This window comes from Coregonus clupeaformis, chromosome 26 (genome assembly GCF_020615455.1).
Source record: "Coregonus clupeaformis isolate EN_2021a chromosome 26, ASM2061545v1, whole genome shotgun sequence".
Lineage (NCBI taxonomy): Eukaryota > Metazoa > Chordata > Actinopteri > Salmoniformes > Salmonidae > Coregonus > Coregonus clupeaformis.
The window spans coordinates 36,634,405-36,659,925 of record NC_059217.1 but is presented as its reverse complement, the minus strand read 5'-3'; the positions used below and the strand labels follow the sequence as shown (position 1 = coordinate 36,659,925).

At 45.0% G+C, this 25,521-nt stretch overlaps 1 protein-coding gene across 1 annotated transcript in view; it reads left to right on the top strand.

Moving 5' to 3' along the window:
* Window positions 1–6,685: 6,685 nt before the first annotated feature.
* Window positions 6,686–25,521, top strand: part of mob2a (MOB kinase activator 2a) — a 96,524-nt gene continuing 77,688 nt past the window's right edge. Inside the window, exon 1 of the mRNA XM_041849746.2 lies at window positions 6,686–7,252. Coding sequence (XP_041705680.1) covers window positions 7,236–7,252 — 17 coding nt within the window. The 5' untranslated portion in view covers window positions 6,686–7,235. The remainder of the gene's footprint in view (window positions 7,253–25,521) is intronic.

Genomic DNA, 25,521 nt, shown 5'->3' with positions numbered 1-25,521 from the left:
TCCACAGAAGCAACCAATCAATCAGATTCCAAACTCTCCACCATGGCCAAGACCAAAGAGCTCTCCAAGGATGTCAGGGACAAGATTGTAGACCTACACAAGGCTGGAATGGGCTACAAGACCATCGCTAAGCAGCTTGGTGAGAAGGTGACAACAGTTGGTGCGATTATTCGCAAATGGAAGAAACACAAAAGATCTGTCAATCTCCCTCGGCCTGGGACTCCATGCAAGATCTCACCTCGTGGAGTTGCAATGATCATGAGAACGGTGAGGAATCAGCCCAGAACTACACGGGAGGATCTTGTCAATGATCTCAAGGCAGCTGGGACCATAGTCACCAAGAAAACAATTGGTAACACACTACGCCGTGAAGGACTGAAATCCTGCAGCGCCCGCAAGGTACCCCTGCTCAAGAAAGCACATATACAGGGCCGTCTGAAGTTTGCCAATGAACATCTGAATGATTCAGAGGAGAACTGGGTGAAAGTGTTGTGGTCAGATGAGACCAAAATCGAGCTCTTTGGCATCAACTCAACTCGCCGTGTTTGGAGGAGGAGGAATGCTGCCTATGACCCCAAGAACACCATCCCCACCGTCAAACATGGAGGTGGAAACATTATGCTTTGGGGGTGTTTTTCTGCTAAGGGGACAGGACAACTTCACCGCATCAAAGGGACGATTGACGGGGCCATGTACCGTCAAATCTTGGAGGAGAACCTCCTTCCCTCAGCCAGGGCATTGAAAATGGGTCGTGGATGGGTATTCCAGCATGACAATGACCCAAAACACACGGCCAAGGCAACAAAGGAGTGGCTCAAGAAGAAGCACATTAAGGTCCTGGAGTGGCCTAGCCAGTCTCCAGACCTTAATCCCATATAAAATCTGTGGAGGGAGCTGAAGGTTCGAGTTGCCAAACGTCAGCCTCGAAACCTTAATGACTTCGAGAAGATCTGCAAAGAGGAGTGGGACAAAATCCCTCCTGAGATGTGTGCAAACCTGGTGGCCAACTACAAGAAACGTCTGACCTCTGTGATTGCCAACAAGGGTTTTGCCACCAAGTACTAAGTCATGTTTTGCAGAGGGGTCGAATACTTATTTCCATCATTAAAATGCAAATCAATTTATAACATTTTTGACATGCGTTTTTCTGGATTTTGTTGTTGTTATTCTGTCTCTCACTGTTCAAATAAACCTACCATTAAAATTATAGACTGATCATGTCTTTGTCAGTGGGCAAATGTACAAAATCAGCAGGGGATCAAATACGTTTTTCCCTCACTATATATGGTATTCTTTACAGTCGTGGTCAAAAGTTTTGAGAATGACACAAGTATTGGTCTTCACAAAGTTCGCTGCTTCAGTGTTATGAGATATTTTTGTTAGATGTTACTATGGTATGCTGAAGTATAATTACAAGCATTCCATAAGTGTCAAAGGCTTTTATTGACAATTACATTACATTTATGCAAAGAGACAATATTTGCAGTGTTGACCCTTCTTTTTCAAGACCTCTGCAATCCGCCCTGGCATGCTGTCAATTAACTTCTGGGCCACATCCTGACTGATTGCAGCCCATTCTTGCATAATCAATGCTTGGAGTTTGTCAGAATTTGTGGGTTTTTGTTTGTCCATCCGCCTCTTGAGAATCGACCACAAGTTCTCAATGGGATTAAGGTCTGTGGAGTTTCCTGGCCATGGACCCAAAATGTAGATGTTTTGTTCCCCGAGCCACTTAGTTATCACTTTTGCCTTATGGCAAGGTGCTCCATCATGCTGGAAAAGGCATTGGTCATCACCAAACTGTTCTTGGATGGTTGGGAGAAGTTGCTCTCGGAGGATGTGTTGGTACCATTCTTTATTCATGGCTGTGTTCTTAGGCAAAAATGTGAGTGAGCCCAATCCCCTGGCTGAGAAGCAACCCCACACATGAACGGTCTCAGGATGCTTTACTGTTGGCATGACACAGGACTGATGGTAGCGCTCACCTTGTCTTCATTCGGACAAGGTGTTTTCCGGATGCCCCAAACAATCGGAAAGGGGATTCATCAGAGAAAATGACTTTACCCCAGTCCTCAGCAGTCCAATCCCTGTACCTTTTGCAGAATATCAGTCTGTCCCTGATGTTTTTCCTGGAGAGAAGTGGCTTCTTTTCTGCCTTTCTTGACACCAGGCCATCCTCCAAAAGTCTTTGCCTCACTATGCGTGCAGATGCACTCACACCTGCCTGCTGCCATTCCTGAGCAAGCTCTGCACTGGTGGTGCCCCGATCCCGCAGCTGAATCAACTTTAGGAGACGGTCCTGGCGCTTGCTGGACTTTCTTGGGCGCCCTGATGCCTTCTTCACAACAATTGAACCTCTCTCCTTGAAGTTCTTGATGATCCGATAAATGGTTGATTTAGGTGCAATCTTACTAGCAGCAATATCCTTGCCTGTGAAGCCCTTTTTGTGCAAAGTAATGATGATGGCACGTGTTTCCTTGTAGGTAACCATGGGTAACAGAGGAAGAACAATGATTTCAAGCACCACCCTCCTTTTAAAGCTTCCAGTCTGCTATTCTAACTCAATCAGCATGACAGCATGACAGTGATCTCCAGCCTTGTCCTCATCAACACACCTGTGTTAATGAGATAATCACTGACATGATGGCAGCTGGTCCTTTTGTGGCAGGGCTGAAATGCAGTGGAAATGTTGTTTTTGGGATCAAGTTCATTTTCATGGCAAAGAGGGACTTTGCAATTAATTGAAATTCATCTGATCACTCTTCATGACATTCTGGAGTATATGCAAATTGCCATCATCAAAACTGAGGCAGCAGACTTTGTGAAAATTAGTATTTGTGTCATTCTCAAAACTTTTGACCACGACTGTAGAAAGGTGACATATCTCCTGAAGGCCACATGGGAGCTTGCAGTGATTCAGATACAGTCATTTCAACATTATGTGTGAATGTTTACTGAACAAAAACATAAACGCAACATGCAACAATTTCAAAGATTTTACTGAGTTACAGTTCATATAAGGAAATCAGTCAATTTAAATAAATTCATTAGGCACTAATCTATGGATTTCACATGACTGGGAATACAGATATGCATCTGTTGGTCACAGATACATTTTTTTTTTAAAGGTAGGGGTGTGGATCAGAAAACCTGTCAGTATCTGGTGTGCAGCGTGACACATCTCCTTCGCATAGAGTTGATCAGTCTGTTCAATGATCAGGCTGTTCCTCTTCAATGGCTGTGTATATTGGTGGGAACTGGAACATGCTGTCGTACACGTCGATCCAAAGCATCCCTAACATGCTCAATGTGTGACATGTCTGGTGAGTCTGCAGGCCATGGAATAACTGGGATATTTTCAGCTTCCAGGAATTGTGTACAGATCCTCGCGACATGGGGACATGCAGTATCATGCTGAAACATGAGGTGATGGTGGCGGATGAATGGCACAACAATGGAGCTCAGGATCTCATCATGGTACTTCTGTGCATTCAAATTACCATTGATCAAATGCAATTGTGATCGTTGTCCGTAGCTTATGCCTGCCTATTCCATAAGCCTACCGCCACTATGGGGCAGTCTGTTCACAACATTGATATCATCAAACCACTCGCCCACATGACGCCATACACGTGGTCTGCGGTTGTGAGGCCGGTTGGACGTACTGCCAAATTCTTTAAAACTATGTTGGAGGCAGTTTATGGTAGAGAAATGAACATGACATTCTCTGGTGGACATTCCTGCAGTCAGCATGCCAATTGCACGCTCCCTCAAAACTTGAGACATCTGTGGCATTGTGTTGTGTGAAAAAACTGCACTTTTTAAAGTGGCCTTTTATTGTCCCCAGCACAAGGTGCACCTGTGTAATGATCATGTTGTTTAATCAGCTTCTTGATATGCCACACCTGTCAGGTGGATAGATTATCTTGGCAAATGAGAAATGCTCACTAACAGGGATGTAAACACATTTGTGCACAACATTTGAGAGAAATACGATTTTTGTGCTTATGGAAAATATCTGGGATCTTTTATATCAGCTCATGAAACATGGGACCAACACTTTACATGTTGCGTTTATATTTTTGTTTAGTATATAAGCATTACCCAATATCACAAACAACGATGCTTGAAAGCATGGGAAGGAGACAGAAGTGCTTTCTTACCTCTTACAGGAGGAATATGCACACCTTTGTTAGATGGAAAGGGTGGCCTCTATTGAGTTACACATATCCCTGCAGTAGTTACTCTCTCATTCAATGGACATGAACCAACGCCAATGACAAACAAATATCCCACAGCGCTCTCAAGTGGTCAGCTGTGATACTACACCCGTTCTGAGAACATTCCACCATCCCACTGACAATCACCGCTCTGACTCCGCCTCTCAGAGAGCTGATTGGAGGTCAGTCAGCCAATCCCCTGACTCTGCCTACTGTTAGTCTCAACGTTCCCTCACTTGCCTGTGTTCTGCCGTTATTTATAGAATCCTCAGGATCCTGGGAGGAAGGGGGAGATGGAGGGAAGTGGGGTTTTGGGAGAGAAGGGGGGATGTGGGGGGATACCGATGAGACAGCAACCATAAGTCCAGCTCTGACCTGGCTCTCGAGAGAAGACAGGCTATGTGCCCACTGCCCACAAAATGAGGTGGAAACTGAGCTACACTTCCTAACCTCCTGCCAAATGTATGACCATATTAGAGACACATATTTCCCTCAGATCACACAGACCCACAAATAATTTGAAAACAAATCAAACATTGATAAACTCCCATATCTGTTAGGCGAAATACCGCGGTGTGCAATCACAGCAGCAATATTTGAGAAAAGGGCAACCAGTGGTGCACAAACAACCTATATTTATCTGTTTATGTCACGATCGTCGATAGATGAAGCGGACCAAGGCGCAGTGTGATAAGCGTACATACTTTATTGTGTACACACACGAACCAAAACAATAAACAAACAATACGTGCAGTCCTAGGTTAAATAACACAGAACAAGATCCCACAACGTAACATGCCAACAGGCTGCCTAAGTATGGTCCCCAATCAGAGACAACGAGCTACAGCTGTCTCTGATTGGGAACCACCCTGGCCAACATAGAAATACACAATCTAGAAAGACAAACCTAGAAAACTAAACAAGGAAAAATCCACACCCTGGCTCAACATTTAAGAGTCCCCAGAGCCAGGGCGTGACAGTTTATTTATTTTCCCTTTCATATTTCAACTACTTAAACATTGTTAGAACACTGTACATAGCCAATAATATAATATTTGAAATGTCTATATTTTTAAAGTGTAATGTTCACTAATGTTTCCCTTGTTTATTTCCCTTTGTTTATGGTCTATTCCATTTGCTTTGGCAATGTAAACATACATTTCCCATGCCAATAAAGCCCTTTGAATTGAATTGAAAGAGAGAGCGAGAGAGAGACACAGAGAGAGGGAGTGGGAGAAAGAGAGAGAGATTGAGAGACAGAGAGATTGCGATAAAGAGAGAGAGGGAGACAGAGAGAGTGACAGAGAGAGAGAGAGAGAGAGAGAGAGAGAGAGAGAGAGAGAGAGAGAGAGAGAGAGAGAGTGTATGACCATAGAAGAGACACATATTTCCCTCAAATTACACAGATGCACAAATAATTTGAAAACAAACCCAATTTTGATAAACTCCCATATCTACTGGGTGAAATACCACAGTGTGCCACCACAGTAGCAAGATGTGTTACCTGTTGCCACAAGAGAAGGTAAACCAGTGAAGTACAAACACCAAATACAGCCCATATATATGTTCATTTATTTTCCCTTTTGTACTTTAACTATTTGCGCATAATATGACATTTGAAATGTCTTTATTCTTTTGGAACTTTTGTGAGTGTAATGTTTACTGTTAATTTTTATTGTTTATTTCACTTTTGTTTATTATCTACTTCACTTGCTTTGGCAATGTTAACATATGTTTCCCATGCCAATAAAGCCCTTAAATTGAATTGAATTGAGGGAGATAAAGATGACCAGTCATTTTAGCAGAGCAGAGTACACATTGATCCTCTCCTTCCAGGCTGTCGCAGTTTTAGACTAATGCTCCATCCTCCGATAGAAAGAGATTTGAAGAGAACAGTGATAAAAAAGAGTGGCCAAGGAAGGTCTGAGTACTTGCCTAGGCTTCAGCTCAATGGGCTAACACAGTCTTGTGGCGCACAACCCTGACTCAAATCTAATCTGTACCTCATTAAACAACAATAATAGAAGTCTTAATCAGTGCAATGTTGTGGGTGTACCACATGTATCATGTATCACCCTCATATTCAACTCTGGATCTCGACGCCAGTTCCACAGCATTCTTTCCCTCTAATTAGAGACTGATTTAGACATGGGACACCAGGCTCCAGACCATAGCTAAGAGTTGAATACCCTGATGTATCACAAAAAAAGTGCCAATTGCCACACATGAACTTTGCATAATGCAATACTTCCTAACTAGCTGCAATCAATGGGATGTCTGCATTCAATACAGTTGTTGATATGTCATACTAATAAAGTTACATTACTTTTTTTTTTGCATAACTAACTGAGAGGCAGTTTGAAGGAAGATGGGTATTCTTTGAACTACATATCCCATCGATATTCATAAATTGTGACGAAACACAACGCATACGCACTGGAGGGGGTTGGTCGGATCTGTGTTTACTTCCGGATTTCGTTCGCAGCAGCAGTTGAAGACCGCTGCAGCTAGCGGTTTAAGCTCAATAGTTATTACCGTGCAATTTAGGATTCATGACAGAGTGTAGCTAGCTAGCTAGACAAGCGGCGTCCCAAGCCAAGACTCGATTAATTCAGTCGGTGAATGACATTCGGCACGCTAGCGGCCGGCGACGTAAAAAGCGAAGCCACGGCACGGGATACCTCGCTGACCGGAAAGTGGACCGAGACGGTTGCCCGCTCTCCTCCACTCGTCTTCGAGCTCAAAGTCACTCAATGCTGCGCTCCTCTCGCTCGCCCTCGGCGCAGCACCTCGGCTCGGACTAGCTAGCTAGTTGTTCATGTTCTTGTTGTTATCTAAGCTCCGGTTCAAAACAAGGACACGTTTTTGACATTTGACGACCAAATTAGGGACCGAGAGACACCGATCCACGGAGAGAGACGGGTCGGGGCCAGGCGGGGAAGCGAGGGGTGGCCGGATAAAGTAGGGGGTCGCCTCTAACCCTTGGTGGATTTATTCCTAGAGACAAGCATCACCATGGATTGGTTAATGGGGTGAGTACAGCTACCCATTTCCCGCTGTCAGGTTGACAGCACATAGCTACCAGTTAATAATCCATTTTTGTGGCCGGTGATATTTGACAGCAACAAATCAAACGATGTTTACTGTATCAGAACATGTACGATGAACAAGACTACCATGGAAATGAGTTCACTTTCCTCTAGATGGCTAGTTAGCTTGTTAAGTAGAGATCAGTATGCAATGTTCTCATTTTTAGAAAACAACGGTAACGTTAACCGGTGGGCGGAGCATCCGGTGGCCTGTGTAGCACAGCCAGCGGCCCAGATTAGGTCCAGAAAATGTATTTTTACACTAGTTTATTTTTAGGCAGATTTATTTAGCTAGCAACCAAGCCGTGTTCTGTGTAACGTTATTTCCCTCGCAAGGTGCGTTGTTTGGCTAACGTTTTGACCAGGTTTCAAGTAGATAGCTAGTTTATTAGCTATTTAGCCAGCTAGATACGCTACGTTGGCTTGGTCTTTACTGTAAATTGAACAGCTAGCTAACACACTAGCTAGAGGGCTAGCTGGCTGACAGCACACAGGCCCGGTGACTTCTGCGGATGTTTATACTTTTTCGAGTCTAAAATACATGTTATAGCTACAATATATCAGATTTAGTTTTAGCTAATACAATTGCATTTCAGAGGTTGTCATGACGGTGTAGTTTGTGCAGATCAATTGTGTTGTAGGTAAATGCAAGCCAGGTGTGTGGTTTTGGTGGTGACATCATCATGCGAGTTGACACCTCGAGCCGCGAATACGATGCTGACCTGTCACTTTATTTTTGGTTGACACTTCTGCCTTTAGAGTCCTAACTCTGAAAATAGAAATGTGTATAGTTTGTAGCTAGTTCGATATGGATTTTAGAGGTGTAGCTCAGCATATTGAATGTTTTTTGGCAGGTCACAGCTCATGTAGCATCTGTAGGGATAGGGAGTGACATATTGTGAGTTTATTACACTTCCATGCCCATTTGCCAATTCCAGTCTTTCCATCATGACATGTGAGACATTGCAAGACAAGTGTATTCTCTAATTTGCCTTAGTTTTGTTTATTGACTACAGATTTGTTTCATGACTTAGTTACATGCTATTTACAATGCAAACTCCGGTGAATCAGGCATTGACAAGAGTCTTAATTCATATTTGCCTGCAAAGAGAGGAGAGTAATGAAAATGTAATCGACAACTTTGCATTGGCATGATAAGATCAGAACATACAAGTCATTAGCAGATGAACGCATATGCCTGTTTTATTAACTCACTCAAGGAGTGCACAGCTGTAACTGCTTGTGTGGAGATCGGCCTCTCTTTCAACTTTTAGCCTAACTCTTAATCACTTGCTGTCTGTTTTATAATGTTTACCAAGCTGTATTTTGTTATGGCATTATTTCAGTTATTTGTTGCTTCATACTGTATTGAAGATTTCTCTGTATTGTTATACGACATATCTAAGTACATTTGAAAGATTAGGCCTGTCTGTTATTTGTGTGTCTGTGTGTGTGGTTATGGAGAGATCAATGCTTCTTCTTCATAAAGACACACATCTGTCTGTCTGTCTGTCTGCTCCTGGGCCACCACTGAAACACAACACAACACAACGACAGAAAATAACACTTCCTTTGTCTGCCCGGCAGTGGTGTCACGGCAGGATTTAAGTCCCCGCTGAAAGGTGTGCTGCCCTCAGTGTGAGGGAGGGTAGCGGAATGGGTGAAGGCCTGATGTTTGGCTGGTTCTCCTCAGCATGACATTCTGGCTGAGAGATATCAACAAGGCAGTCACGGCCCCATTGGAACCCCTGCCAAAATATGAACCACAAATTGTTTTTATCTGGCATTCGTTGCCTGGCTTCTGGTTGATGTGGCGGTGTTGACAGGTTCTCATGTTCTCTTTTTTCATCTGGGAAAAATATTTATGATCTTTCTCCATCTCATCCCTTTCTCTCGCTCTCTCTGCCTTCAGACCGTTTTCCCCCCTTCAGTTTGTGCTTTCAGACCTGAACTGGTTGATATGTCTGTAATTCATGTTTAAGTGCAGCACTGTTTAGCCTTGCAGACAGCGAGGAACAGACGGAGAGCAATTGTAGTCTACTACACAGCACAAATGTATACACACTTTTAAAGCTACTCCGTGTAGGTAGGCCTATAAGTCTTTCAGGCTAATAGGGCTTCTGGTTATCTTATTGTTCTCTTAACTGTATGCACCTTTTATAGGCTACTGTTCAAGTCAATGAAGCTATAACTCTGTCATCTACCAATCTCATGAAGGCCTTGACAACAAGCACAATGCCCAGCTGGACATCAGAAGATGTGACCCATATTCTGCTGCTCTCTAGAGTGTGTGTGCGTGCGTGTGTGTGTGTGTGTGTGTGTGTATAGGGCCCGTACTGATGAGGGAGAGAAGGAAGGAAGGAGAGATGGAAGGAAGGAGAAATAAGAACCCACGGAGACTGATGGAGGAGAGACGGAGTGAAGGAGACAGGGCGAAATGGGAGATCAAATAAAGTTGTATTCATCACATGCTTCATAAACAACAGGTGTGGACTAACAGTGAAATGCAGAAAGAAAGAAAATAGAGAAATAATAAAAAAGTTAAACAGGTAATAATAAAAGTAATAATGAGTAACGATAACTTGGCTATATACAAGGGGTACCAGTACCGTGTCTGTGTGCAGGGATACGAGGTAATTTAGGTAAATATGTACATATAACTAGGAATAAAGTGACAGATAGTAAACAGTAGCAGCAGTAGCGTATGTGATGAGTCAAAGAAGAGTGCAAAAAGGGTCAATGCAGATAGTCCGGGTAGCTATTTGGTTAATTATTTAACTAACTATTTAGCAGACTTATTGCTTGAGGGTTGAAGCTGAACAGGGTCCTGTTGGTTCCAGACTTGGTGCATCGGTGCCGCTTGCCATGCGGTAGCAGAGAGAACAGTCTATGACTTGGGTGGCTGGAGTCTTTGACAATTTTTAGGGCCTTCCTCTGACACCGCCTGGTATAGAGGTCCTGGATGGCAGGGAGCGCCGCCCTAGTCATTTACTGGGCCATACGGACTACCCTCTGTAGTGCCTTGCAGTCGGATGCCAAGCAGTTGCCATACCAAACGGTGATGCAGCCAGTCAAGATGCTCTCAATGGTGCAGCTGTATAACTTTTTGACGATCTGAGCGCCCATGACAAATCTTTTCAGCCTCCTGAGGGGGAAGAGGTTTTGTGAAGAGGTGTTGTTGTGCCCTCTTCACAACTGTGTTGGTGTGTTTTGACCATGATAGATCCTTAGTGATGTGGACACCGAGGAAGTTGAAGCTCTCGACCCGCTCCACCAGCCCCATTGATGTGAATGGGGGCGTACTCGGCCCTCCTTTTCCTGTAGTCCACGATCAGCTCCTTTGTCTTGCTGACATTGAGGGAGAGGTTGTTGTCTTGGCACCACACTGCCAGGTCACAGACCTCCTCCCTATAGGCTGTCTCTTTGTTGTCGGTGATCAGGCCTACCACTGTTGTGTCGTCAGCAAACCTAATGATGGTATTGGGGTCGTGCGCAGCCACGCAGTCGTGGGTGAACAGGGAGTACAGGAGGGGACTAAGCACGCACCATTGAGGGGCCCCCGTGTTGAGGGTCAGTGTGGCGGATGTGTTGTTGCCTACCCTCACCACCTGGGGGCGTCCCGTCAGGAAGTCCAGGATCCAGTTGCGGAGGGAGGTGTTCAGTCCCAGGGTTCTTAGCTTAGTGATGAGCTTGGAGGGAACTATGGTGTTGAACGCTGAGCTGTACTCAATTAACAGCATTCTCACGTAGGTGTTCCTTTTGTCCAAGTAGGAAAGGGCAGTGTGGAGTGCAATGGAGATTGCATAATCTGTGGAATTGGAGTGGGTGTCTGGGAATATGGCGAATTGGAGTGGGTGTCAGGGTGTCTGGGATTATGATGTTGATGTGAGCCATGACCAGCCTTTCAAAGCATTTCATAGCTACAGATGTGAGTGCTATTGGGTGCGATTCATTTAGACTGGTTACCTTGGCGTCCTTGGGCACAGGGACTATGGTGGTCTGCTTGAAACATATAGGTATTACAGACTGTGTCAGGGAGAGGTTGAAAATGTCAGTGAAAACACTTGCCAGTTGGTCAGCGCATGCTCTGAGTACGCGTCCTGGTAATCCGTCTGGCCCTGCGGCCTTGTGAATGTTAACCTGTTTAAAGGTCTTAGTCACATTGGCTACAGAGAGCGTGATCACACAGTCGTCCCGAACAGTTGGTGCTCTCACTCATGGTTCAGTTTTGCTTGCCTCGAAGAGAGTATAGAAGGAATTTAGCTCATCTGGTAGGCTCGTATCACTGGGCAGCTCGCGGCTGGGTTTCCCTTTGTAATCCGTGGTAGTTTGCAAGCCTTCCTACATCCGACGAGCGTCAGTGCCGGTGTAGTATGATTCGATCTTAGTCCTGTATTGATGCTTTGCCTGTTTGATGGTTCGTCGAAGTGCGTAGCAGGATTTATTATAAGCGTCCGGGTTAGTGTCCAGCTCCTTGAAAGCGGCAGCTCTAGCCTTTAGCTCAGTATGGATGTTGCCTGTAATCCATGGCTTCTGGTTGGGATATGTACTTACGGTCACTGTAGGGACGACGTCATCGATGCACTTATTAATGAAGCAGGTTTACTGATGTGGTAAACTCCTCAATGCCATCGGATGAGTCCCGAAACATATTCCAGTCTGTGCTAGCGAAACAGTCCCCTGTAGCTTAGAGATGCTGTTGGGGTTATGATGGAGGGATGAAGACTGTAATGATGGAGGGGATAAAGAGAGGGTGATATGAGAACGCCTGATGGGGAGAGATGGATAGATAGAAGACAATATGGGAGTTGCTGATGGAGGGGAGAGATGGAGTGAGTGAAGCTGAGGTCATTGGTTGGTGCAGTAATAAATGCCAGCGTTAATAGGTCACTTTGGTGTGTCGTGGTCAGAATGAGGATCTCAAAGACAACGTGTGTGTGTCCATCTAGGCATTGTGCAACTGACCTTCACAAGGTTGGGAGATGATTGGGGTGTCATTGTGTTTGTGTATTCTGTCCCGTGACCGACTGTACCCCTTTACAGACGGGTGCGACAGTTGTTAAATCCCTGCTGTTCTTCAATGATGGATTGGTAATGCACGATGGAGGGAGGGAGAGACAGCAGGAGAGAGAAAAATGACAACTACTAAATGGTGTTAACTTTGACCTGAACAATGGCTTTCAAATACAATTGTATTGGTCGCGTACACATTTTGCAGATGTTATCTGTGCAGCGAAATGCTTATGTTTCTAGCTCCAACAGTGATACCGAACAGTACAAAACAATACACACATCCCAAAAATATAAATCAAGAAATATCAGAACGAGCAGGGTAGAGTGCCTGGTGGTAGCCGGCTAGTAACAGTGACTATGTTCAGGGCAGGGTACTGGGCGGAGGCTGGCTTGTGGTGACTATTTAACAGTCTGATGGCCTGGAGATATAGAAGCTGTTTTTCAGTCTCTCGGCTTTGATGCACCTGTACTGAACTCGCCTGTTAGATGGTAGCGGGGGGAACAGGCCGTGGCTCATGTGGCTGAGGTCCTTAATGATCTTCTTGGCCTTCCTGTGACACCGGGTGCTGTAGATGTCCTGGAGGGCAGGCAGTGTGCTCCCGGTGACTCGTTGGGTTGACCGCACCACCCTCTGGAGAGCCCTGCGGTTGTGGACGGTGCAATTGCCTTACCAGGCGGTGATGCAGCCCGGCAGGATGCTCTCAATGGTGCATCGGTCTGTATTTGAGTAGGTAGTGGATGGAAATGATTCAAATACAGGCTAGATATTTTCCAATACTGACGTCAGCCTGTAGCAGACACACATGGAGACAGTTCTTATCTCCATAGTCTCTGTAGAAAATGGGAAAAATGCTCCTGATAACATCAAATATTTCACAAACTCAGACACATAAAGGTTTGATTTGGAATCTGACTGGGCTAGCACATGAGGACCCTTCCTGGTTAGACTGAAGGCATGTGAAACTGGATAACTGGCGGGTGACCATGTCCTTCTGGGGGCGAGCTGTACGCCTAATAATAACGACGATGATGATGATGATGCTGCTGCTGCTGATGATTCACATGACCTCTGGCCAATGGGCAGCTGAGATGACTGGAGGGGAGATTCATAGAGCTAGATATAAACTCCCATTCCACACAGGGCTGGGTCTGGCTATTTATTACAGCATAGTCAAATCATAGTTACACAGCCAAATGTTGTGTGTGTTTCAATGTCTGTGTATACAGTGTGTGTGTATGTGTGTGTTTTTTAATTTTTATAAATACACTACATGACCAAAAGTATCTGGACACCTGCTCGTCGAACATTTCATTCCAAAATCATGGGCATTAATATGGAGTTGGTCCCCCCTTTCACAGCCTCAACTCTTCTGGGAAGGCTTTCCACTAGATGCTGGAACATTGCTGCGGGGACTTGCTTCCATTCAGCCACAAGAGCATTAGTGAGGTTGGGCACTGATGTTGGTTACTGATGTTGGGTGATTAGGCCTGGCTCACAGTCGGCGTTCCAATTCATTCCAAAGGTGTTCGATGGGGTTGAGGTCAGGGCTCTGTGCAGGCCAGTCAAGTTCTTCCACACCGATCTCGTCAAACCATTTCTGTATGGACTTCGCTTTGTGCATGGGGGCATTGCCATGCTGAAATAGGAAAGGCCCTTGCCACAAATTTGGAAGCACAGAATCGTCTAGAATGTCATTATATGCTGCAGCGTTAAGATTTTCCTTTACTGGAACTAAGGGGCCTGAACCATGAAAAACAGCTCCAGACCATTATTCCTCCTCCACCAAACTTTACAGTTGTCACTATGCATTGGGGCAGGTAGCGTTCTCCTGGCATCCGCCAAACCCAGATTCGTCCATTGGTCTTCCAAATGGTGAAGCGTGATTCATCACTCCAGAGAACGCGTTTCCACTGCTCCAGAGTCCAATGGCGGCGAGCTTTACACCACTCCAGCCGACGCTTGGCATTGCGCATGGTGATCTTAGGCTTGTGTGCGGCTGCTCTGCCATGAACTGCTCCCGATGAACAGTTCTTGTGCTGACGTTGCTTCCAGAGGCAGTTTGAAACGCGGTTTTGATACGATTTTTACGCACTTCAGCACTCGACGGTCCCGTTCTGTGAGCTTGTGTGGCCTACCACTTCGCGGCTGAGCCGTTGTTGCTCCTAGACGTTTCCACTTCACAGTAAACTTACAGTTTACCGGGGCAGCTCTAGCAGGGCAGAAATCTGACGAACTGACTTGTTGGAAAGGTGGCATCCTATGACGGTGCCACGTTGAAAGTCACTGAGCTCTTCAGAAAGGACATTCTACTGTCAATGTTTGTCTATGGAGATTGCATGGCTTGATTTTTATAAACCCGTCAGCAACGGGTGTGGCTGAAATAGCTGAATCCAGTAATTTGAAGGGGTGTCCACATACTTTTGTATATGTAGTGGATGAGTAGGCCTATACCTATTTGAGTATGTTTGTGTGTTTTTGTTTTATGTGTGTGATGATGAGTACTACTACCTCTTTTTACCTTTGACTCATGATGTGTATACATAGAAGGTTATCTAAATGTGCGTTTCATAGCTGCTGTCAATGCTCGTTAGCAGCCACGTCCTCATCTCAACCCTTGTGCTTTATCTGTACCATCTCACACACACACACACAGCAGTGTTAGGCCAGGTAAGTGAGTTTTCTCTGCTAGAGCTGAAGATATAAACAGCAAATTGGCCAGTATTACCTAGTGTTTTTTTTTTTTCTCCAGTGTAACATTTCTAGTGTTGATTCAGGTGTTAAATTAACTCTCAGTGGTGTAAAATAACCCCAGTGTAGGGCTGGGCGATATATCAAATTAATTTGAAATCATGTTTTTGCGCGATATTCCAAATGCTTGTATGACAAGATTCAAGGTTTTGTTGTTTTTAGTTTTATGAGCGTTTATGAACCACTTGTTCTCATGTTGTATTTTTGGTCTCGTCTCCTTCGCTCCCCTGTGCTGTGCACCTTCCCATTTACACCAGAGATCTGTATAAAATGACGAGATGCACGTCTCCGCCCGAACAATGGGAGTCGTTGTCCGAAAGGCGGGAAGGCTGGCGACAAGCTTACAGTAGGTCCAAAATAAGCCCATAGAAACACATGGCCTTATTTTGGACAGCTCTTATTTTCAACTCGCTATTTGCATTTGAGGTTTGGTCCGACAGAATCGGTCATATGGACACCAAAACACATTGAGACATGATTTTACTGTAACAGAGGACAAGTTAACTTTTCTAACAAATTCCACGCAGAGCAGACACTATTAAAACGAGGGTCTCAATGAACATTGATTCTGGAAAATGAATGCTCAGTTGGTCGCCCCACAGACTGCTAGCAGCATTTTAGCCATAGACTGTTATACTAGCTGTCTAGTCTGTGTTTTATGAATGTGCAATAAGCATAAAACAGAATTATATAAGGAATTGGCAACTCGTTCTCATTCTGAGAAGTAATGTAGGCCTCTTGATTTCAACATCTGAACAAAGTGGACCGGCTAACATGCGTTTCAAACAGTTGGAGACAGACTGAAGGATGTTTTCATAACAAATCAACTGTTCAACCTTGTTAACTAGCAAATAGATCCAAGTTGGCTAAACTTGAAAAATAAAGATTAGCTGGCTAATCACTAGCACGTGGGCTTGAGAGATTGTTGATGAGACCTGTGTTCATTTTCTATAGCATAATGCCTAATGTGCGTTATGGTTCTAGTTAAATTTGTAACAAAAAATGGCATTTTCATAGACAGACTTGAAAGCCAGATCAGTGATTATTGCAACAACAAAAAAACAGGATAAACTAATTAAATTATTAGTGGGTCCTATGGTTGTGGAAGGCTTATATTTAGCCTAGGTATAACTTCACAAGCCCTGAATTCATTAGATCATTGCTGACAGTTTAAAATGCAGTGTATTTGACCTTTTAATTGTACAACCATGCTTATTTAGAGAAAACATACAAAACATTTAGATATATACTGTGAATCGCCCATAAGTTTGAAAAAAATAGAGAGATGATTTTTAGGCCATATCACCCAGCCCTACCCTAGTGTTGGTGTTAATAACCAGCATTAAACCAAAACCACGCCCATCATGATCATATTTCCCAGCATGCTCTATTGCTTGTGGATTTTTTTTATTTGTTTGTTTCAATATCTATGTTTTTGCATGTACATTGATTGATTAATTAATCTTATGCTACTCAAATATGAATAACATATATTTTTCTAAACTAATCAAATCTGTTACTTGGACTTATTGCACCCACTACTGAAATGGTTGTTCCAGTTTAAATGGTTTAGGAATTCTCCTGTCTTAGTCTTCCTAACCCAGCAGTCATTCTGAATGCAGGTTGTGGGTGAATAAAAATTAAAAATGTTGGATATCCCCACTCTGGCTGGATTCCAATAAGAATCACACATCACTTTGCAAACCAGCATAATGTGACCTGCAGGCCTGATGTGGCCTGTAAACCAAGAGTTTCAGGCCACTATATCAGGGTAAAACTTGGCCCTCAAAATAATGTCTTATGAAATATTTGTGGTATTGTGTTAAATCATTTTATTTTAATGATAACATATTTTCTTAGGATCTCACTTGTTGAAGGCCACAGGACTGAAAATGGATGAATGCAACAACCATCTCTCTGTCACTAACAAATACAGTCATGGGTGGTAACAATTCACTTGAAAGGCACTCTGGGAAATATGCAAAAAAAGCTTTACACTAAGCAGTGTGTTCATTTAACACCGAAAAGTGTGGACCCGAATAGACACTGGAACAGTGTTAAATTTAACACTCAGTGTTGATTTTTAACACTGGAGAATTTGCTGTGTAGGCCTAGAGCTGAATAATATATAATATGGCCTATTCAGGAGACATCATTTGTCACTGTCGCTGCTTTCTCCTGGCTGGATGGAACAGGGACTAACAGAACATTGCTTTGCCCCCGAGTCCACTGTCTTCCTACCTCTCTCTCTGTCTCCTCTCCACAATGTTCTCTCACTCTGTTCTAATATGCTTTCTGGCTCCTACTCACCAGGCCCTTCTCCATGAGGGTGTATGTTGTCTTAAGTCAGTTAGGATATTAGAATTGATCCGGGGCTCTAGAACACACAGCTTACTGTAAGACCTGTCTAGAAAGGAGCATTTACAACCTTCAATACACACACACACACACACACACAGGTCTGTGCGTGCGTAGGAGTGGAGGGATAGCTACTGTTGACTTGATCATCATAGACCGTTAGTGCTCTAAGTAGAAGGCTCTCTATTTGAACAAGGCAGCTCCCTCTTGCCCCGCTCTTCAACATAGTTAGCATTTTCCATGACAAACAATCTCTGCAAAATGATAGAAAATGCTATGCGTGTACTGTAGTCAGTGAGTGAGTGACTGTGTTTATATCGAGAGGACTTTATTTAAGGGTTCCAAAGCAGCTATGTCCAGTTGACAGTAGGCTTGGTTGGTATATTGTATACCGGGTGTCCAGGCGAGGGGGAAGGCCCTGCCTGGTCTGTAGTGTTTGGTTCATTTAGGGAAACTGTGTTTTAAGGGCTGCTCAGAACAGAGGCTTGTTTACTCACAAAAGGGCCCTCAGTCACCCTCTTTATTCATCGCTCTTGTTCTCCTCATTCTCTCTCTCTCTCTCTCTCTCTTTTTCTCTCTTTCTCTGATAGAACGCTGATGTGTGGAGACGTTTGCGTGCTTGGCCGTTGTCGATGCTGGGCTGCTTAGCGGCACTGAGCAGAGGACCGAGAACAGAGGCCAAGCAGGCCCACCCAACCATGCCAAGCCTGGGCTAAATGGAGCTAGCATGTTCATACAGCAGCCAGGGGCAACTAGAGGCTAGCTAGTGGAGTTGGGGTTAGCCAGGGGCAACTTGGGGCTAGCTAGTGGAGCTGGGGTTAGCCAGTGGCAACTATATGCTAGCTAGCGGAGCTGGGGTTAGCCAGGGGCAACTATATGCTAGCTAGCGGAGCTGGGGTTAGCCAGGGGCAACTAGGGGCTAGTTAGTGGAGCTGGGGTTAGCAGAAGAGAGGAGGTGAGAGGAGGAGAGGATGGAGGGGAGGAGGAGGGGGGAGGGAAGGGGAGGCGGAGGGTGGAGGGGAGGAGGAGAAGAGAGCAGAGGGGAGGAGAGACTAGAGGGGGAGGAGGAGGAGGAGAGTGGAGGGGAGGGGGAGGAGAGAGCAGAGGGGAGGAGAGACTAGAGGGGAGGAGGAGGAGGAGAGCGGAGGGGAGGGGGGAGGAGAGAGCAGAGGGGAGGAGAGGGGAGGAGAGACTAGAGGGGAGGAGGAGAGCGGAGGGGAGGGGGAGGAGAGACTAGAGGGGAGGAGGAGGAGCGGAGGGGAGGGGGAGGATAGAGCAGAGGGGAGGAGAGACTAGAGGGGAGGAGGGGGAGGAGAGACGAGGGGAGGAGGAGGAGGAGAGTGGAGGGGAGGGGGAGGAGAGAGCAGAGGGGAGGAGAGAGGGGAGGAGAGACTAGAGGGGAGGAGGGGGAGGAGAGAGAGGAGAGTGGAGGGGAGGGGGAGGAGAGAGCAGAGGGGAGGAGAGAGGGGAGGAGAGACTAGAGGGGAGGAGGGGGAGGAGAGAGGGGAGGAGGAGGAGGAGAGTGGAGGGGAGGGGGAGGAGAGAGCAGAGGGGAGGAGAGACTAGAGGGGAGGAGGAGAGCGGAGGGGAAACTTCTCATTTGTGACGACTGGGAATAGGCATGAATTCCCTTCTTTGCCAGCTCTGTAATGTAATGTACAGCCACTTTATTAAGTAGCATTTCAGTCTAGTGGCTTTGACTTGGTTCTGCTGCAGACAACATTCATTAGTCCTATTCGTTAGTCTTGTTGTTGACATTCAGACATTGAGACATATTTTTCTCTCACAACTGAGGCATCACTTAAGGGCATCTGACAGCAGCGAAGGCACGCAAAGAACAGCACGGTCTGCGTGGCACAGCACACCACAGGCTGAGGGGCAACCGTTCCTTCAGGTCTCATGGAAGGTGTCGTTACAGTTAAGCTAGCTGTTCTCCGCTAGCACAGTTCAGTCATTTTGCACAGAAGTGAGTTGAAACAGAAGGAATAGAGAGTTGAACCCTGTGACCCCAGGCCTGGAAACTGTCTAATGAAGGCTATTAGAAGGAAATGGAGAGCGATAGAAAGGTTCCATTGAGCCCTTCTCTGAGGTAAATGGCCTAGGACACACACACACACACACACACACACACACACACACACACCTGGTTAGACAGCACTGCACTCTCTCTGTGGTCTCTTGAGACCATTCTTCTCTCTCCTTCCCTCCATGTCTCGCATTCAGGCAGGGTGAGGCCCAGAAACGAAAGTCATACCAGAATGACTGCACTTTGGCTTTTACTGAATATGAACAAGTGTGTTTGTGTTTGTCTGTGTGTGTGTTTGTCTGTGTGTGTGTGTTTGTCTCTGTGTGTGTTTGTGTTTGTCTGTGTGTGTGTGCGTGTGTGTGTGTGTGTGTTTGTCAGCTATGATACAGATACTGGTCCTATGACAAATTTTAGTTAGTTAATATCCCAAATGATCTTCTAGGCACCTGTGTTGATCTGCAAGTACTTGATAGGCAAGCATTGGCAATATGGTGAACATTCCACTTAGCCTATCAGGGCAACACATCCCAAACATACCCCTGGCGGCGCCACCCTATCCCCAACCTCGGACAACCCATAATATAAAAACAAAAAATATTCAAAAAAATCAAGTTTCTTGTGTGTTGTTTAGAATGAGTTTTAGGAGTGACCGTGCTTTGACCATGTTGATTGTTTCGTAATGCTGGGGGGGACCTCTCAAACTCTATTGATGGGTGGTGATGGGTCACATTGAAAGGCTGGTTATGGCACGCATCAACTCCATCATCCCAGACACCCTAGACCCACTCCAATTTGCATACTGCCCCTACAGATCCATAGACGACGCAATCTCAATTGCTCTCTACACTGCCCTCACCCACCTAGATAAGAGGAATACCTATGTGAGAATGCTGTTCATTGACTACAGCTCAACGTTCAGCACCGTTGTCCCCTCCAAGCTCGTCACAAAGCTTAGGTCTCTGGGACTGAACACCTCCCTCTGCAACTGGATCCTGGACTTCCAGACGGGCTGCCCCCCAGGTGGCGAGGGTAGGCAACATCACCTCTGCCACGCTGACCCTCAACACGTGGGCCCCACAGTGGTGTGTGCTTAGTCCCCTCCTGTACTACCTGTTCACCCACGACTGCGTGGCCACGCAAGACTCCAACACCATCATCAAGTTTGCTGACGACATGTTGGGGGTAAGCCTGATCACCGGCGACGATGAGACAGCCTATAGGGAGGAGGTCAGAGACTTAGCAGTACGGTGCCGCGACAACAACCTCTCCCTCAACATCAGTAAGACCAAGGAGCTGATCGTGGACTACAGGAAATGGGGGCGTGCTCACATCGACTGTAGTGGAGCGGGTCGGGAGCTTCAAGTTCCTCGGTGTCCAAATCCCTAAGGATTTAAAATAGTCCGCTCACACGCGCAGTCGTGAAGAAGTCGCAACAGCGCCTCTTCCTCAGGCAGTTGAAAAGGTTTGGCATGGGCCCTAAATCCTCAAAAAGTTATATAGCTGCACCATTAAGAGCATCTTGACTGGCTGCATCACTGCTTGGTATGGCTACAGCACCGCCCTCCATCGCATGGCGCTACAGAGGGTGGTGCGGTCAGCCCAGTACTGTCTCTGTGTGTGTCTGTGTCTGTCTCTGTGTGTGACTGTGTCTGTCTCTGTGTGTGACTGTCTGTCTCTGTGTGTGTCTGTCTCTGTGTGTGTCTGTCTCTGTGTGTGTCTGTCTCTGTGTGTGACTGTCTCTGTGTGTGTCTGTCTGTCTCTGTGTGTGACTGTGTCTGTCTCTGTGTGTGACTGTGTCTGTCTCTGTGTGTGACTGTGTCTGTCTCTGTGTGTGACTGTGTCTGTCTCTGTGTGTGACTGTGTCTGTCTCTGTGTGTGACTGTCTCTGTGTGTGATTGTCTCTGTGTGTGTCTGTCTCTGTTTGACTGTCTCTGTGTGTGTCTGTCTCTGTGTGTGACTGTGTCTGTGTGTGACTGTGTCTGTGTGTGTCTGTCTCTGTGTTTGACTGTCTCTGTGTGTGTCTGTCTCTGTGTTTGACTGTCTCTGTGTGTGACTGTCTGTCTCTGTGTGTGACTGTGTCTGTCTCTGTGTGTGACTGTGTCTGTCTCTGTGTGTGACTGTGTGTGACAGCTATTCTTGTCCCGTCAGGTTTGCCGTAGGGCTCCTATGCAGTGGTGACTGTGTGTGGCCGTGTGATCTATATTTTGTCCTGCCACTGAGAGGGAGGGGGAGAGTAGATAGTCATGGTTTAACTGTAATAACCCAGTTTGTCCTTGGTGGTTGAGGACTGTAGGTTTAGGCTGGTTTAAACTGTAATAACCCAGAGTTTGTCCTTGGTGGTTGAGGACTGTAGGTTTAGGCTGGTTTAAACTGTAATAACCCAGAGTTTGTCCTTGGTGGTTGAGGACTGTAGGTTTAGGCTGGTTTAAACTGTAATAACCCAGAGTTTGTCCTTGGTGGTTGAGGACTGTAGGTTTAGGCTGGTTTAAACTGTAATAACCCAGAGTTTGTCCTTGGTGGTTGAGGACTGTAGGTTTAGGCTGGTTTAAACTGTAATAACCCAGTTTGTCCTTGGTGGTTGAGGCTTGTGGATTTAGGCTGGTTTAACTGTAATAACCCAGAGTTTGTCCTTGGTGGTTGAGGACTGTAGGTTTAGGCTGGTTTAAACTGTAATAACCCAGTTTGTCCTTGGTGGTTGAGGCTTGTGGATTTAGGCTGGTTTAAACTGTAATAACCCAGAGTTTGTCCTTGGTGGTTGAGGCCTGTGGGTTAAGTCTGGTTTAAACTGTAATAACCCAGAGTTTGTCCTTGGTGGTTGAGGCCTGTGGGTTAAGTCTGGTTTAAACTGTAATAACCCAGAGTTTGTCCTTGGTGGTTGAGGCCTGTGGGTTAAGTCTGGTTTTAACTGTAAATGGATTAAAGCACTGTGTGTTGCATCAGACAGGAAGACTCTTCTAAAGCACTGGTTTCTCTGGTTGATGTGTGTGTGTGTCCAGCCCCACGCCATGGGTTCTCCCTCTCTTAATGGGATTACAGGGCCTCTGTTCAGCGCATGCTGAGAGAGAGGAGAAGAGCGGACAGGACAGGACAAAAGAGTGGTGGAGACTGGCAAGGAGGGGAGGAAAAGGAGGAGAGACAGACAATTGAAAGTCAGTGGTGGAGATGGGAGAGAGGTTGATAGAGGTCAGGAAAGAGAGAAGGGAAGAAGGAGTGATAAATAGAGTTTAGAAAAGTGGTCACCAACCGTTTCTGAGTCAAGATCAGTTTCTGAGTCAGCAGCCGAGATCTACCGCTCAGATTTATTTTTAAACGTGACTTAAAAAACATAAGCCTGTGCAACATTAACCAATTAAAAACAGTTCTGTAGCATTGAGGTTTGTGCAGTAGGCTATAGGCCCAATACATTATCACTGCATATTGGCTATGCTTGAATTGCCCTGCCGATTGTTGTTTTTCTCAGACCATTTTGAAATTATATTTCAAAATTGTAGTTATATGATCACACTGGTAATAGATCATTTGTTGAATTACTTGTGAGGCACAGCTGAGTGAGCATAACCATTAGCTTTTTTGGAGGGACTGATGGCCTGCATCTGATGGTCAGTCTGAGGGGAGGGAGGGAGCAGCGGTGAGGCTGCCTCTCACCCGAGTCACCGTCCTTCCTCTCTCCACTGTAGCTCTTTTAAGTGTTGTAGTCCTTTCAGTCGCTGTAGTAGCTGACGTGTATAGTGTTGAGCTTTACTCAAAGCCAGTGGCATGTCCTTAGTAAAGATTGAAAAAAGTAAGAGGCCTAAACAGCTGCCCTGGGGAATTCCTGATTCTACCTGGATTTTGTTGGAGAGGCTTTCCATTAAAGAACACCCTCTGTGTTCTGTTAGACAGGTAACTCTTTATCCACAATATAGCAGGGGGTGTAAAGCCATAACACATACATTTTGTCCAGCAGCAGACTATGATCGATAATGTCAAAAGTCGCACTGAAGTCTAACAAAACAGCCCCCACAATCTTTTGATCATCAATTTCTCTCAGCCAATCATCAGTTTGTGTAAGTGCTGTGCTTGTTGAATGTCCTTCCCTATAATTGTGCTGAAAGTCTGTCAATTTGTTTACTGTAAAATAGCAATGTATCAGGTCAAATACAATTATTTTCAAAAATTTACTAAGGGCTGGTAACAGGCTGATTGGGGTTTTACTATTCTTAGGTAGTGGAAAGACTTTTGCTTCCCTCCAGGCCTGAGGGCACACACTTTCTAGTAGGCTTAAATTGAATATATGGCAAATAGGAGTGGCAATATCGTCCGCTATTGTCCTCAGTAATTTTCCATCCAAGTTGTCAGACCCCGGTGGCTTGTCATTGTTGATAGACAACAATATTTCTTTCACCTCTTTCACACTCACTTTACAGAATTAAAAATTACAATGCTTGTCTTTCATAATTTTTTCAGATATACTTGGATGTGTAGTGTCTGTTTGTTGCTGGCATGTCATTCCTAAGTTTGCTAATCTTGCCAATGAAAAAATCACTAAAGTAGTTGGCAATATCAGTGGATTTTGTGATTAATGAGCCATCTGATTCAATGAATAATGGAGCTGAGTTTGCCTTTTTGCCCAACATTTCGTTTAAGGTGTTCCAAAGCTTTTTTACTATCATTCTTCATGTCATTTATCTTTGTTTCATAGTGTAGTTTCTTATTCTTTTTAATCAGTTTAGTCACATGATTTCTCAATGTGCAGTATGTTTGCCAATCGGTTGTGCAGCCAGACTTATTTGCCATTCCTTTTGCCTCATCCCTCTCAACTATACCATTTTTTTACATTCCTCATCAATCCACGGGGATTTAACAGATTTTACAGTCATTTTCTTAATTGGGTGCATGCTTATTAGTAGCTGGGATAAGCAATTTCATAAATGTGTCAAGTGCAGCGTCTGGTTGCTCTTCATTACACACCACAGACCAACAAATATTCTTTACATCAACAACATAGGAATCACTACAAAACGTATTGTATGACCTCTTATACACTATATTATGCCCAGCCTTTGGAACTTTGGTTTTCCTAGATATGGCTACTATATTGTGATCACTACAGCCGATGGATTTGGATACTGCTTTAAAGCAAAATTCTGCAGCATTAGTAAAGATGTGATCAATACATGTTGTTGATTTCATTCCTGTGCTGTTTGTAACTACCCTGGTAGGTTGACTGATAACCTGAACCAGGTTGCAGGCACTAGTTTACAGTTTGAAGCTTTCTCTTGACTGGGCAGCCTGATGAAAGCCAGTCAATATTTAAATCACCCAGAAAATATACCTCTGTTGATATCACATACATTATCAAGCATTTCACACATGTTATCCAGATACTGACTGTTAGCACTTGGTGGTCTATAGCAGCTTCCCACAATAATGGGCTTTAGGTGAGGCAGATGAGCCTGTAGCCATATTACTTCAACAGTATTTAACATGAGGTCCTCTCTAAGCTTTACAGGAATGTGGTTCTGAATATAAATGGCCACACCTCCACCTTTGGCATTTCTGTCTTTTCTGTAGATCTTATAGCCATGTATTGCTACCACTGTATCATCAAAGGGATTATCTAAGTGAGTTTCAGAGATAGTCAGAATATGAATGTCATCTGTTACTAGCAAATTATTGATTTCATGAACCTTGTTTCTTAAGCTACATATCTTAACATGGGCTATTTTTAGCACTTTTCTGGGATGCTTGATTGTTTTTATTGCTTTACTGGGAAGCTTAGCAGAGGTAGACATCCTCATGTTATTTATGTTATTGCATTGTGAGCTGCACACAGTGGACTTCCTACTAGGGCACACCGCCTCAGTGCTAACAGTATCATTCTGGTTCATAGGCACATGGTTACTGAATACACTAGCTGTGGGATTAGCAGAGGCTTTCAGGGCAGTAAGAGGGACATAAATTAGGTTACTTACATTGTGTCTTCCAACGCCCCTGGGATAATGTACATTTGATGAAGCATTATGACAACTCAGCGACACAATGGTAGGGATTAAATGAGCTGGGCTTGGTCATTGATAAGTCATT